The sequence below is a fragment of the Neofelis nebulosa genome, chromosome 5, assembly GCF_028018385.1.
Source record: "Neofelis nebulosa isolate mNeoNeb1 chromosome 5, mNeoNeb1.pri, whole genome shotgun sequence".
Classification (NCBI taxonomy): domain Eukaryota; kingdom Metazoa; phylum Chordata; class Mammalia; order Carnivora; family Felidae; genus Neofelis; species Neofelis nebulosa.
In genome coordinates this window covers 8,190,360-8,204,912 of record NC_080786.1, presented here as the reverse complement: position 1 = coordinate 8,204,912, position 14,553 = coordinate 8,190,360, and the positions used below count along the sequence as shown (strand labels likewise).

The 14,553-nt window shown below is 52.7% G+C and overlaps 1 protein-coding gene across 6 annotated transcripts; it reads right to left on the bottom strand.

The window, feature by feature from the left end:
• Window positions 1-13: 13 nt before the first annotated feature.
• LOC131511641 (zinc finger protein 619-like) lies at window positions 14-11,638 on the bottom strand. 6 transcript variants are annotated; one of them, XM_058729503.1, is made up of 6 exons: window positions 11,339-11,638; window positions 10,916-11,006; window positions 10,709-10,786; window positions 5,760-5,886; window positions 5,067-5,183; window positions 14-1,847 (listed from the first exon to the last, which is right to left on the bottom strand). In XM_058729503.1, exons 3-6 carry the CDS (start codon window positions 10,730-10,732, stop codon window positions 472-474), a joined length of 1,644 nt encoding a protein of 547 aa, XP_058585486.1. In that variant the 5' UTR covers window positions 10,733-10,786; window positions 10,916-11,006; window positions 11,339-11,638; the 3' UTR covers window positions 14-471. The 6 variants fall into 6 exon arrangements, with proteins under 6 accessions (XP_058585486.1, XP_058585484.1, XP_058585485.1 ...); XM_058729501.1 differs by having other exon boundaries at window positions 10,709-10,794; window positions 11,339-11,637; XM_058729502.1 differs by having other exon boundaries at window positions 10,916-11,637.
• Window positions 11,639-14,553: the final 2,915 nt, after the last annotated feature.

Sequence of the window (14,553 nt, the reverse complement as noted above, 5' to 3'; positions counted from 1 at the left end):
GGAGAGGGGCGGGACAGAGGACCCAAAGCAGGCTCTGTGCTGATAGCAGAGAGCCCTGCGCGGGGCTGGAACAGAGGAGATCATGACCTGAGCCCAAGTCCCATGCTTAACCTACCGAGCCATCCAGGTGCCCCTCCCCAATTTCTTGAACTACAGCAGGCCATGTCATTGGCATGCCGCGCCCCTAAACCCCCCAGATCGTCTGTAAACTCCTCCAAATCCAGCAGAGAAGGCAGGTGCAGCCCGAGGCTACCGGCCCATCCCGAACACCGCAAGTGACAGCCGCCACCATTTCCTACCCCGGGGACGGAAGCGGGGAATCCAACACGGTCCTTAAGGGTGAGACCAGACGTGGAACTGGGAAAGCAACGACGACTCACACGAGCCCAGGAGAGCAACGACAGAGACGCGGGGCCGGGGCAACAGGCCTCTGGGCGGGCGGGCGGGCGGGCGGTGGAGAGCGTGAGGGGCTCACCGGGCGTGGGGCGAGGGGTTCGGGCTCCCGGGGGAAGTGAGGTCCCGAAGGCCGTGCGCCATTCGCCCGGGCGAAGGGCCGGCCGCCGCGGCCCGGGGGCGCAGCACGAAGCCAGGCGCGGGCGGGGGCCGCGGCGCGGGGTGTGGGGCAGGCGGGGCGGCCCCCGGCAGCGCGGGGGCGGGTAGCGCGGGGCGGCGGGGCCCGGGCCCCGGCGCCGCCCCCCGGCGCGCGTGCAGCTTGCGGTGCTGGACGAAGCTGGCGCTCCACTTGAAGGCTTTGCCGCACGCGGCGCACTCGTAGGGCCTCTCGCCGGTGTGCAGCCGCCGGTGCTGGACCAGCGTGACCTTCTGGCTGAAGGCCTTGCCGCACTCCTGGCAGCCGTAGGGCCTCTCCCCGGTGTGCACCCGCCGGTGCACGGCCAAGCGCGAGCTGCAGCTGAAGGTCTTCCAGCACTCGGTGCACTTGAACAGCTTCTCGCCCGTGTGCAGCCGCCGGTGCTGGAGGAAGGCGGAGCTGCGGCCGAAGGCCTTCCCGCACTCCTCGCACGCGTACGGCTTCTCCCCGGTGTGGGTTCGCTGGTGCTGGCCGAGCACCGACGCGGAGCTGAAGCTCTTCCCGCACGCCTGGCACGCGTACGGCTTCTCCCCGGTGTGGATTCGCTCGTGGACGAGGCGGTCGTAGCTGCACCGGAAAGCCTTGCCGCAGGCCTCGCACCGGAAGGGCTTCTCCCCCGTGTGGACCCGCCGGTGGCGGCGGAGTTTGGAGTTGTAGCTGAAGGTTTTCCCGCAGTCCTGACACTCGTAGGGCTTGTCGCCGCCGTGCAGTTTCCCATGCTGCCGGAGGTGGGAATTCTGGCCGAAGGCCTGCCCGCACTCCTGGCACGAGTAAGGCCTCTCCCCGGTGTGGCTCTTCTGGTGCCGGGCCAGTTTGGAGCAGTACCTGAAGGCCTTCCCGCACTCCTTGCATCTGAAGGGCCTGTCATCCGTGTGGACGCTCTGATGCCGCTGCAGGTCTGAAGGCAGGCCGAAACACCGGCCGCGCTCGCCGCGCGCGTAAACCGCCGGTCCGCGGCGCAGGCCCGGCTTCGTCAGGACACGGACACCGGCGCTTCCCTGCGGTGTGCTGGCTGGCTCCTCCCTTTCCCTGGTGGAGGGTCTGTACCCCTGCACCGGCCAGCCCGTGAAACCCCCTCCGTGTGAGCCCGTGTCCGCCCCCAGGTCACACAGCGGTGGCTCCTCCAAGCTGGCTTTAAGGTGAGGCTGCTGGGGACCGTCCGGGAGCAGCCCCTCCACCGCCAGTCTCTGGGCCGCCGATGCTCCAGAAACGTCCGGCCTTGGGGTTTGCTCCTCCTTCGCAGTCTTGTTTTTACCACCTGGCATGAGAAAAAAAGGAAACAGAGGAGGCACTTACTAAGGCTACAAGGGGAAAGGGATTAGGCGGTAATAGTATTGTTGCGAGAGAGACAGGGCTACCCGAGGATGCCCCGAAGGGAGAGAAAAGTCCTGGGGGCGGAGAAGGCGAGCCAGGCCATTTGGACAAGAAAAGCCGCGCACGCGGGCGGCAGAAGCTATCCACCCAGAGGAGTGAAGAATAACTAACGGGGAGCGGGGTGGAGAAGGTGCTGGAAGGGGAAGCGGTGAAGAAAGAGGGAGGTGACGGGGAGAAGGAGATCTCTAAGCCGGAGAAGAGAGCTGGGTGAGCAGCCCCAGGCCACCCAGCGCCCGGGGCTGGGAGTCGCAGCGAGCAACAGTGTACCCCAAGGCCCAGGCGTGGGATGGGGCCTGACCAAATGCTCCAAACCGTTCTGTGACCTTTAAAGAGGATTCTGTCCTAAGCCCGGCTGGAGAGAAAACAATGGGCCATACTGCCGATCATGAAGGGTCCACAGGAGGACCATGATTTCAAAACCCACACGTGTACTCTGAGACACTACCTCTAAAAGGAAAAGGGTGTAGATTTTATGTCAAAAAAAAAAAAAAAAAAAAGAGTGATGCAGGTATGACAGATTTTATACTCTTTTGGTCTATTTAAGTCTAATATAGTCCAGACTAATTTTTTTTTTTTTACGTTTTTATTTTATTTTTGAGAGAGAGACAGCGTGCGAGCAGGGGAGGAGCAGAGAGAGGGGGAGACACAGAACCCGAAGAGGGCTCCAGGCTCCGAGCCATCAGCACGGGGCCCGACGTGGGGCTCGAACTCACCCACTGTGAGATCAGGACCTGAGCTGAAGTCAGAGGCTTAACCGACTGAGCCACCCAGGTGCCCCCAGACGAATTTGTTTTTAAAGGAGTCTTCTCTATTAGAATAACTAGGGTTTTTTTACAACTATGTAATTTTTCAAATCTTTTAAATTAAGTAATTAATTAATCTATTTCAAGTAATCTCTACATGCAACATGGGGCTCAAACTCACGACCCTGAGATCAAGAGTCACATGCTCAGGGTGCCTGGATGGCTCAGTTGGTTAAGTTTCCGGTTCTTGAGTTTGGCTCAGGTCATGATCGCCAGCCCCACATCAGGCTCTGCACTGGCAGCTCAAAGCCTGCTTACGATTCTCCCCCTCTTTCTGCCACTCCCCTGCTCACAGTCTCTCTGTCTCTCTCAAAATAAATAAATAAACTTAACAAAAAAAAAAGAGAGTCACATGACCTACCACCAACTGAGCCAACCAGGCACCCCCGACCCCAACTTCCAGGGTAATTTTTAAATGCTAAGCACAACTCAGTGATGAGATGCAACCCAGAGTTTAAATGATATGGTTTGAGGGGCACCTGGGTGGCTGAGTCAGTTAAGCATCTTTTTTTTTTTTTTAACATTTATTTTTTGAGAGACAGAGAGAGACAGAGCACAAGTGGAGGAGGGGCAGAGAGAGAGAGAATGGGACACAGAATCCAAAGCAGGCTCCAGGCTCTGAGCTGTCAGCACAGAGCCCAACGTGGGGCCTGAACTCACAAGCGGTGAGATCATCACCTGAGCGGAAGTCAGATGTCCAACCGACTAAGCCACCCAGGCGCCCCTCTGGCTTTTTTTTTTTTTTTTAAGTTTATTTATTTATTTTGAGAGAAGGAGTGCAGGGAAGGGGCAGAGAGAGAGAGAGAGAGAGAGGAGAGAGAGAGGAGAGAGATGGAGAGACAATCCCAAGGAGGCTCTGCACCGCCAGCATAGAGCCCAATACGGGGTTCAATTCCATGACCATGAAGTCATGACCTGAGCCGAAATCAAGGGTCAGTTGGGGAACCAGGCGCCCCAAGCATCCGACTCTCGATTTTGGCTCAGGTCATGACTTCATGGTCATGGAATTGAGCCCCGTATTGGGCTCTATGCTGGCGGTGCAGAGCCTGCTTGGGATTCTCTCTGTCCCTCTCTCTCTGCCCCTCCCCTGCTTGTGCTCTCTCACTCGCTCTCTTCTCTCTCTCAAAATAAATAAATAAGCTTTAAAAAAAAAAAAAAAGATACGGTTTGAGATTCTCAAGGGCAGTAGTCTTGAAGGTGTGGTCCCTGGACCACCATCACCTGGGAACCTGTCAGTAATGCAAATTCCTGGGCCCCACCCTAGTCCTGCTGAATCAGAACCTCTAGAGCTGGTCTCCAGCAAGTCCACACTCTAACAAGCCCTGCATGAGATTCGGATGCTCACTGGAGTTTGAAACCACTGATCCCGAAGCTAAAAAGGCAGGGGGAGGCTGTTCCTGTAATTGTTTTAAGCTGCACTGTGCATAAGGAAGTCTCTAGACGCCCGTGGCTACTTAACTTTAATTGAAACGGAGCCAAATTTAAAATCCAGTTCCTCATTCGCACTGGAAGGGCTACCAGATCGGGTAGCACAGATGCAGGACATTTCTGTTCCACAGTGTTCTATCTGACCGTGCTGGGTTCAAGCCGTTGGGAGACTAGGCAGACGACGTGTAGCTGTGGCAGAGGCAAACACTGAACTGCAGGCAGACCGCCTGGGAGAGGTTTCTAATCAAGACGACGGCACGTGCTGAGTCAACCCAAAGGCCCCGACGAAGGCCGAAGTGGGGCTGAATCAGGAAGGGGCATTTGGTTTATAAGACTTGCAATAGCATATGGGATGGAGGGAGTATGTGGACAGGGCCAACTGAGTGAGAAAGGCTGAACACCCAATCTCTGGATGGTTCTCATGGTATCTTTCAAAAAGGGAATCCATTCATTCCCAATAAATACACAGGCTTTCTTTCGAAAGCTCATCTGTGGGGTTTAGGAGTTCCTAATAATTCTATTCTCGTGTACAGTTTCATACACACTCATACCTACCACGTTCTTACAGAAACAAGTTCTTACTGTATTGCATTTACATTCCTAAATTGACCCCCCCCAAAAAAGCCTATTTTCACCACATATTTTTGAAACCCTGTGGTTTTACAAGGAAAAATAACAGCAAATGAAATGTTTGGACAGGTCTTTTCGAGTTTGGGGCTGAAGGCTAGCAAGGGGCACTTTTCTGAATGAGAATGACCATTGCCACGCCCACAAGAGCTGGTATGACAGAAGCCAAACCTTCTTCCGGTTGAATCATTAACGGACAGGAGGAGGCCAAGCAGAAGAGGACAGTGGCAGGCTCTCCTGCTTACCTTTGTGGACATCTCCCGGGGCCTCTCTCCTCGTGGGTGTCCAGGGATCCAGGCCCCGCGGTGCCTCTCCTCGCTCCAGCTGGAGTATCAGCTCTGGTTTGGGGAATGGAAATGCTCCTGAAGGAGAAGGAAAAGGAACAGGAAGCTGAGGAGAGTCCCTGCTGACCCTTCTCCGTCCACCTTCTGCTTTGCCAGGTGAAAAAGTCCCAGGACACCAAGGGAGGTCAGTGTTGAGACAATCTTGAGATCTAAGGGACACTCAAATTGTTTTGCTCAGGGGTGGGGGTGGGGGTCTCACTCTGGCTCCATCGGAGAGGACATAAAGCTCTGTCGTTACAGCGTGTACAGGGGGTCCTAGGAGACTCTCACACAGGGGAGACGGGGCCCAGGACTCCAGGGCACTGGAAGAGTGAAGCAATGAAAATGGGGCCACCAGGAACCTTCTCAGCTGTCTGCGCCCAGAGCAAAAACCCCTTTCAGGAGAGTCCCCATCAGGAAACAGGGAAGAGGCAAGTCCTGCTGAAAACCAAAGTGATCCCAGATCGCTCTCCATTAGCTACTCCCAAAACTAGGGATTAGGGAGCTCGGCTCACGGAAGCATCAGTCCTGGGGGTATGGGAGACCCCAGATCCACCAAGGAGGAAGCCAAGGGCCTTGAGGGCAGAGCTGGTTCAGACGGAAGGGAGGACTTACCCAAGGAAGTTATATTTGCATAATTCTCCAGCATCACCTCCCGGTACAAGGCCCTCTGCATGGGGTCCAGGCTAGTCCATTGATTCCGGGTGAAGTACACTGCCACGTCCTCAAAGGTCACTGGCTCCTGAAACAACAGGCCCCTGCTCAAGCCCTGTGTGAGGGTCCAGGAGGGGTCTGAGCTCCAGGGTAGCCCTGATTCTACTGGAGTCCATGGCTCTGAGCCCCATGTACTTGTTCATGCACAGCACCTGCTTGCTGGCAAGGAGCTCCACAACAGCACCCCAGCCAGGGACAGCCCTCAGCACATTTTCAATGTGCAACCGCTGGGGCCCCAATCCAAGCACACCCTCCAGCACCTGCTGCTGCCTGCCTGGTGGTCACATCAACCCCACGTCTGGTTCCATGAGCTGGGTCAATCTTCCCGGCATGTTTTCTAAAATGACCATAGCAGGCATCTGTCTTTTACCCTGACTCCATCCATCCTGGAGCCCCTGTTAGGGCCCTCCACTCAGGTTCTCTCTGGTCTTTCCCAGTCATGTCTTTGTGTAGACAGAGGAACAATTCCAAGGGCACAGAGTTCCCTTCACTCTGGTGGTTCTCCCTCCTTCTGCCATCTTGCCTTACTGTCTCTTGAAGGCGACGTGCAGTGTTATCTCCTCCTCTCCTAACATACCTGAGTCCAGAGACAGGGCGCCAGCCTCCATCCCTGAGCGGGGACCTGCTTCCAGATCACCCAAGCTCTGTCCGACCTGGCAACACTGTCCTCTGCACCAGGTGCCTCTCGCTGTGTCCCCTGGGGCCATTTCCACCTTCTCCGGGGAGAGGGAAACCTTCACAGGTCGTTCAGGCCTTTGTGCCTTGTCCTCGGTCAACTACTTTTACATCAATTCACTCAATCGTCAGAACGCATGTATGAAGGAAGAGTTATTCTCTATCGCAGATGATGGGAATCAGTGATATTAAGCACTTGGAAATAGACAAAAGGGGGCCCTCTTTCTTTGAGCACTTAATACAAGGTCGAATGAGGAGGCAAACATTTCAAAATGAACTGACCACTTAGACAAAAGAGTGGCACTATAACGTCTCTTCCTTGACTTACACTCGACTCTGCCCCAGTCTGTCACGTCAACAACCTCTCTGCGTGTAGCATCTGCTGGGTGGAAGAGACAGAGCTCGTAAGTACTACAGGACTGCAGCCATCGTGGTAAAGATTGGTTCGGACCAGAATCGTTAATGGATGCTAAATCTAGGAGGAAATTTTGACGATGAACAGGATAGTTGCGTGGTCTCAAACGTCGCCCCATAGATTTTTTTTTTTTAACGTTTATTTGTTTCTTGAGACAGAGACAGAGCATGAACGGGGGAGGGAGAGAGAGAGAGGGAGACACAGAATCGGAAGCAGGCTCCAGGCTCTGAGCCGTCAGCCCAGAGCCCGACGCGGGGCTCGAACTCACGGACCGCGAGATCGTGACCTGGCTGAAGTCGGACGCTTAACCGACTGCGCCACCCAGGCGCCCCAATAGATTTCTTATTAGTTGCAAGGGAAAGATAATTATCTATATGCTGAAGAAACCAGGTATCACCTTGATCAGAAAGTTTAAATGTGGCTAGTGTGACTGAGGAACTGAATTTCTCATTTTAGTCAGTTGAATTTTATTTTTGTCTATTTATTTATTTTAAATATTTATTTATTCATTTTCAGAGAGAGAGTGCATGTGAGCAGGGGAGGGGCAGAGAGAGAGAGGAAGAGAGAGAATCCCAAGCAGGCTCGGCACTGTCAGCACACAGCCCAACTCCGGGCTCGATTCCATGAAACGTGAGATCATGACCTGAGCTGAAATCAAGAGTTGGATGCTCAACCGACTGAGCCGCCCAGGCACCCCTCATTTAAAAAATGTTTTTAATTGTTTTTATTCTTTTTTCATTTTGTTTTTGGAGAGACACTGAGACAGAGCGCGAGCAGGGGAGGAGCAAAGAGAGAGGGAGACACAGAACCCAAAGCAGGCTCCAGGCTCTGAGCTGTCGGCACAGAGCCCGACACGCGGCTTGAGCCCGTGAACCATGAGATCATGACCCGAGCCGAAATCGAACGCCCAAGCGACTGAGCCACCCATGTGCACCCCTCATTTTAATTAACCTAAACAGGCACATATAGCTACCTTAGTGGACAGTGCAGAATAGATAGTTCACTGACCCCAAACGGAACTAACCTCCTGTCTTCATCTCCTTCAGAGTCAACAGCTGGGAACGTGGCCCTGACCTTCTTTCCTCACATCATGCTTCTACCCCTCCACACCTCTGAGACCCCTCTCTAGCGATCAGCGCATTCTTTCTTCCTTTGTTTTCTTTTTTTTTTTTTTTTTTTTTTGACATAAGTTGTTTCTTTTTAATTTTTTTTTTCAACATTTTTTTTTTTTTTTTTTTTTTATTTTTGGGACAGAGAGAGACAGAGCATGAACGGGGGAGGGGCAGAGAGAGAGGGAGACACAGAATCGGAAACAGGCTCCAGGCTCCGAGCCATCAGCCCAGAGCCCGACGCGGGGCTCGAACTCACGGACCGCGAGATCGTGACCTGGCTGAAGTCGGACGCTTAACCGACTGCGCCACCCAGGCGCCCCTCTTCCTTTGTTTTCGACAGCACTCGGCTTCTCAGCATCCCGTTCCGTCTCTGATCGCTCTGCTTCTGTCCCTTGCTAGTACTTACTCCTTGTCCAGGATGAAGCGGGGCTGGTGACTCCCCGGCACGGGAAGTAGGTCCCGAGGCGGCACAGCACCGTGCAAACAGCACAGGCTTCGGAGCCGCGCTTCTCAATGGGGACATGCCCGCCACGGGAGATATGGCGCTGCGTGTCTGGAGACGGTTCTCGTTGTTCCGACCATGGCGTGGTGTGGGTGCTGCTGGCACCTCGTGGGCAGAGGCCGGGGATTCTGCCCATCATCCTGCAGTGCACAGGCCAGCTCCCCACGACGAAGAATTATCTGGCCCAAGATGTCAACAGCGCTGAGGCTGACACACTCAGATCCTAGAGCCAGACTCCCTGGGTTCAAATCTCACCTCTGCAAGCCATCAGCTGTGTGACCCTGGAGGAGATACTCAAATTTTTTTTTGCCTCGGTTTTCCCGCAAGGCTCTTGTAAGAGGGGAGTGAGTTAATACGTGTAAAGAACTGAGATATCATCTGGCAAATGGCATTACAGAAACCTGAGCATTTACAACAACTACAGATGAGATTAGGGGAACATTTTTCATGGAGCCTGTAGATAAGACTGGCAGTTGTCTAAACGTGTGTGTGTGTGTGTGTGTGTGTGTGTGTGTGTGGTCTATTTTTTCTCCTCCCTTTCTTTTTTTATAATGGAATCTTTAATTTCACCTGGGGCTGCTCCCTGCTCCGGCAACTATAAGGGAGGCCAGTGAAAAACACAAGTATAAAAACTGGTGGGAACTCTCAGGGAAGGTTCCTGAAAGAGCGCAAACTGCTGAGCGGGTTGCCTTTTTTGTCATCTCTTCTATCTGGAACTCACACATGATAGCTGGAGATCAAGCAGCCACTTTGGACCATGAAGCAGCCTTGAGCACGAAAGCCAGTGCTAGGATGACGAAGCAGAAACAGATAAAGAGCCTGGGTGTGTGACAATAGTACCAGTGTCACAAAATCCCTGGACTGCCTCCCTCCAACTTCTTTTGCGTGGGAGAGAAGCTCTATCTCGTTTAAGCCGCTGTCACTTAGGGTTTCCTTACTGGAACCCAACCCTGAGTGACTACTGTGCACCACGTAAAGCACCAAGAGAGAAGAGACTGCCCCCCACAGATGCTTAAACATTTCCTGACTTGGAACTGATTTTGGCTCACGTGCTGACACTTAAGTAGAACTGAAGAAGATGGCCAGTGCCCCCCCCCCCCAGAAAAAGAGCCACGCACACATTATTCTTATTATTCTAATGACACGACCCATCCGTGACATGAGACACCCAGCTTTCACATTACGTGATCTAGGATGCTGGAGAAAACTTGGATGCAATCATCCTCTAGGGCCAAGAACACCCTGGAAGAACAGCTTCCAGTGCTGCATGAATTTGTGCCAACCAAGGATTCAGGCTCTCCTAGAGGTTAAGCTGTAGTCTTTGCTGGAGGCAAATGGGCTGGAGGCACTGGCTTCATTGCCACACTCAGCATTCCTCCAAGAATCCACCTCCCTCGTCAATCCACACCCTCCACAGTCTCCCAGCGGTGGTTTCACTGTACCCAGATTTTGCGATGTGCACGGCAAACTCCCCCTGTGGGAGCACCTGTTTAAACACAGGAGGTGACCTTCCTCTGTATGGTGGGATGCACACGAGCACGCCCCAAATTTTAACTTGCCCATTCGTTCCCCAGGTATTGTACAAATGTAGATTCTGATCCAGGAGATCTGGGTTGGGGCCTGAGATGGAGCCTTTCTAGCATGCCCCTTGGTAGCTGCTCATCTGTGAACCGTACTTGCAAGCTCCGTATTTGCATGGATGCAGATTCTCACTCCTAGGAGAATTTTTTTTTTTTTAACGCGTATTTATTTTTGAGAGAGAGGGGAGGGGCAGAGAGAGAGGAGGCACAGAATCCAAAGCAGGCTCCAGGCTCTGAGCTGTCAGCACAGAGCCTGACGTGGGGTTGAACTCCCGAACCGTTGAGATCATAACCTGAGCCGAAGTCCAGTGCTCAACCGACTGAGCCACCCAGGCACCCCTCTAGGAGAATTTCTTGTCTGGTGCCTCCCTCTTTCCCAACCAACTTGATCCTCCCAAGTTTACCTGCTCACCCTCATCACCTCCCTACCACATCCTCTTCTGCCCTACTCAATTGATGGATGCAAAGCTAAGCATGGGACTAACCAGGTCAGGCTGCTTACTGTTCCTGTAGTGACTGTTCTTATCTATTCTGGATGTGGAAAGCTGGAAGAAAGCTCAGCTCACCTGGGACCACAGAGTCTGGAGCATGGCTGATGACCCCTGGCTTCATGCACTGCCCTCTCTGTTTGGAAAAGCAAACACCTGCGGAGCTAAGAGAGAGAATCACAATGAGGCTGACCACGCCTCGTTCCCCACCTCTTCCCCCTCAGTCTCCTTGCCTCTCTCCTTGGAAACGATATTTCCAGGACACTCTGGGTATTCTCAACGCACCTCCTCCAGTGGTTCGTGGGGTGCTGAATCTGCTTCCTGTGTAAATTCGACAAAGCTGCCTGGTGAGGCTGAAGATTCCTCGAAAGAATGTCTGAGAAGCGAGAGTCAAGAGCTGCCGTGGATTTGTGGCTTTCAAGAAAAATCCCTGGCCCACGATGAATGAATTACCAGTGAGTTTGTACCGAATGATTCTAGCGATGGTGGCAAAGATCCCAAATGAGCATTGAGAGAAAAGGTAGGATAACCGGGCCCTGGACCAACCACGGGCTGCACGGCAAAATCCAAGTGGTGATCTGGCCCCCGGGGAAAGGGGGCGCCGCTCAAGGTCCCAGGGGCGATGCTGACCGGAGACCCGACGCGAATCTGAACACTCCACCGCGGGAAGTGGGCGACCCCACGCGTCACCGCCCCCACCCCGGGTACCGCGAGCCGGGGGACGTCAGGCCAGCTCTTCGGGGCAGGAGGGTTGGTGGCGCCTCGGCAGGCAAGGGCCCCTTGGGCGATGTCTGTGGGCCCTGACGCCCGACCTCCGGGACAGGGGCTGGGGGCGGGCCACCGCACGGCGCGGGGCCGCCGAAGACCCGGTCGCCCCCGCCGACCGCCGCCGAGGCGGAAGCGCGGGCGGAGGCGTTCCCCAGCGCAGCGCCGCTCTAGGACGGCCGGAGGCTGGTCTTCTCCATGGTCCCGAGCCAGACCCGCCACCCGCGCGCCCGGGTGCCGGCTGTCCTCCCGCCCGGACTCCGCGGCTCCGCGCCCCAGCGGGCGACCAGCTCCTCGGGGACGCCGAGTCCGCACCGCACTCCGCGTGGGTCTGCGAGCGGGTTGTGACGCTGGCCGGCAGTAATTAACCTCCTACTGAATTCCTGGCCCCATTCTCCGCCCATCGGCTACCGGACTGCGCCCTGAGACCTCCAAGCCCGGCTCTGACTGTCCCCGTTCTGATCCCGGCGCCACCACCTATATCCACTGAATGGCCTGTGCGAGGTACTGAAACTCTGTGCCTCCGTTTCTCAATTGAGAATGGCAGTAGTTTCGAACTCATAAACTCAGCGCATTGAGTGTGTCAACTCATGCAACTTCTGGTTCTCACGGTCAGTCCGAGTAAGCGCTTGCACTGTTGTTGATGGCATTATTATTATTCCTGCCTATTGTTGCCACTTTTCCTAGAACACACGCCCATATCTCTCCAGTCCAGATTGAATAATAGTCACAGCAGCAGCCCTTCCTATCGGCCAGGCATCATGCAGGTAGTTTTGGGCTGGAGTTCTGTGTATCAACCTGCCTACCGTTTCTTTCTACTTGGCTAATCCACAAGCACCTAAAATCCAAAATGTTCCAGACTGATCTTGTCATCCTTCCCTCACCCTCCTGTCCCACCTTCCAGGGGTGCCCTGTCCCTTTCGCCCCACAAACTGCACTGTAACCGAACTAAGATGAGTTCATTCCTTGGTGAGTTACAGGTAGAGACTATACCAGGTGGGTTTGTCACACAAAGGCAACTTTATTTGCGGCAAAAAAAGGAGATTACGGGGGAAGAACTTTTCACACATTGGATTGGCAAATTGTAAGATTATCAGGAATTCAAGATTGTCAGGCAGGAATGCCCGCACTCACTCTTGATAGAAGTCAAAATTGACAGAGCAAGTCTGAATTGGTAGAACCTCCAGGAAGAGTGATTCAAAAACACTTGCATTCTTCAACTCCGCAAGCGCACTGACTGGTAATGTGCCCCAAATAAACAATGACATGGACAGAAGGACGTGCGTACAAGGATAGTCACAGAAGTACTACTTATAACAGAAAAAAATTGGCACCATTCTTAAGGTCTATCAATAGAGATCAAATAAACCTCCGCAATGAACTTCAATAGGTCACACGAACATTCACACCAGGAACTATTATGCAGAAGATAACTAGGTAGATTAATAGGGGCTGAGTAGATAAGATCTCCAGACGTATGAAGGGGAAAAACTTGCAGAATATGCAGTGTAAGATCTGTGTTTGAAACATGAAAACTATATCATGTAGATTATAAATGCATGGAAAATGTCTGCAAGGACATACACAGTGGTTCCTTTGCAAGATACCATAGTTGTTAGTGGAGATAATCAAAGGGCCCTTTCAATTCTAATGTAAATGTCTTAATGGTGTAATGTATTCATGGTTTATTCTGGACACACACACACACACAAAATTCAGCTAGCTGGCGGACCTACAGGTAACCTTAATAACTTGGGCACTAAAAGATACACAGAATTTCATCCAAGAGCTGAGAGGTAAAGAAACATGTGAATTAGAGAAAATAGAGCTCAAGACAAATTCCTGTGGGTTGTCACAGTTGGGAGATGCTAACTGCCTAGAAACTGGAGGCTGTAGGGGGCAGAGGCTCTCTGAAAAGCAAACTATCCAACTGCCTTACTTTACCTAGAGGACCGGGTTACATCTGTCTCATTTGATCCTTGCCACGGTGTTGTATAAAGCAGGTTATCAGGGTCCCTGTTTTTCAGATGAGGCTCATGGGAAGTACAAGAATGGGCTAGGGCTGCATGACAAGATTTAAGCTTGGATCGGACTCTGAAATCAATATTCTCTCTGAATGCCATCCTCCCTAATAAGGTTAACTGGACAAGTGTGCAATTCTCTATCATCAGAGTGGACTATTATGTACCTGTGTATTTTAGTAACTTCCTGATCTCCCCTTCCATCCTGCTCTCCCTCTCCCTCTCTTCCTCTGGAGTCTGGACTAGGCTGCCAGATGGATTTTCCCAAGGATTACAACCTAAAAAATATTATGTGCACACCTCCACCCACCCCCGCTCCCCATTGTACTTTCCTACTCCTTTTCAAGTGCCTTATACCTCAGTCACTTCCCTGCAGGTTCCCTAGACTGAATTTCCAAGTTCTGCTGTTCCCTATTGCACTCTTTTCTAGGTGCAGCTCAAAACCGCCTCCACCCTGAAGCGTTCTCAACCTCTCAGCCTTAAACTCATCCTCTGAGCACCTCATGGATTGGAGGTGAAGGGCCATCCAAATCAAGGTCTATCTGACAGAAGCACTCTCCCCTCTCCTCCATGGACAATTTCAAACCTGCATTCTCTGCAAATCTACATTCCCTTATCCCTTTCTGCGCATGTCACCTTGCTTTCAAACTCCAGAGAAATTCAGAGATCAGAGACACCCTTGATTTCCTGACAGCAAAACTACAGATTTAGCTCCTAAATCCATTTTCTTTTTCCTCTTCAAAGGATGTATAACTTCTTAATCCCTCCTCCTTTAGGCTCCGTTCTGTCTTTTCTCAAAAACCGATTCCTTTCCAACTAGCTGCTTTTCCAGAAGCATCCAAACGTGTCCATCACTCCAACTACAAAATCAAAACCTCCAAACTCTGTGTAACATTTCTTCACTCACTGCCCTCTCCCTCTCACGTTGACAATCCCAACATTCTGTGGCTTCCACGTCCCCTTCCTGGCTTCCCACCTCTGATCATTCCTTCCCCATCTTTCTCTATTCGTCTCCTTCCCGAGGGCATCTTGAGTGACTGCTTACATACCCACGAACCCCAAATCTGTCCTTAAGAGCTCTGTCATTAACTACCACCGCTCCTATGAACCAGTCACTAGGCTGTCCAATCACCATTT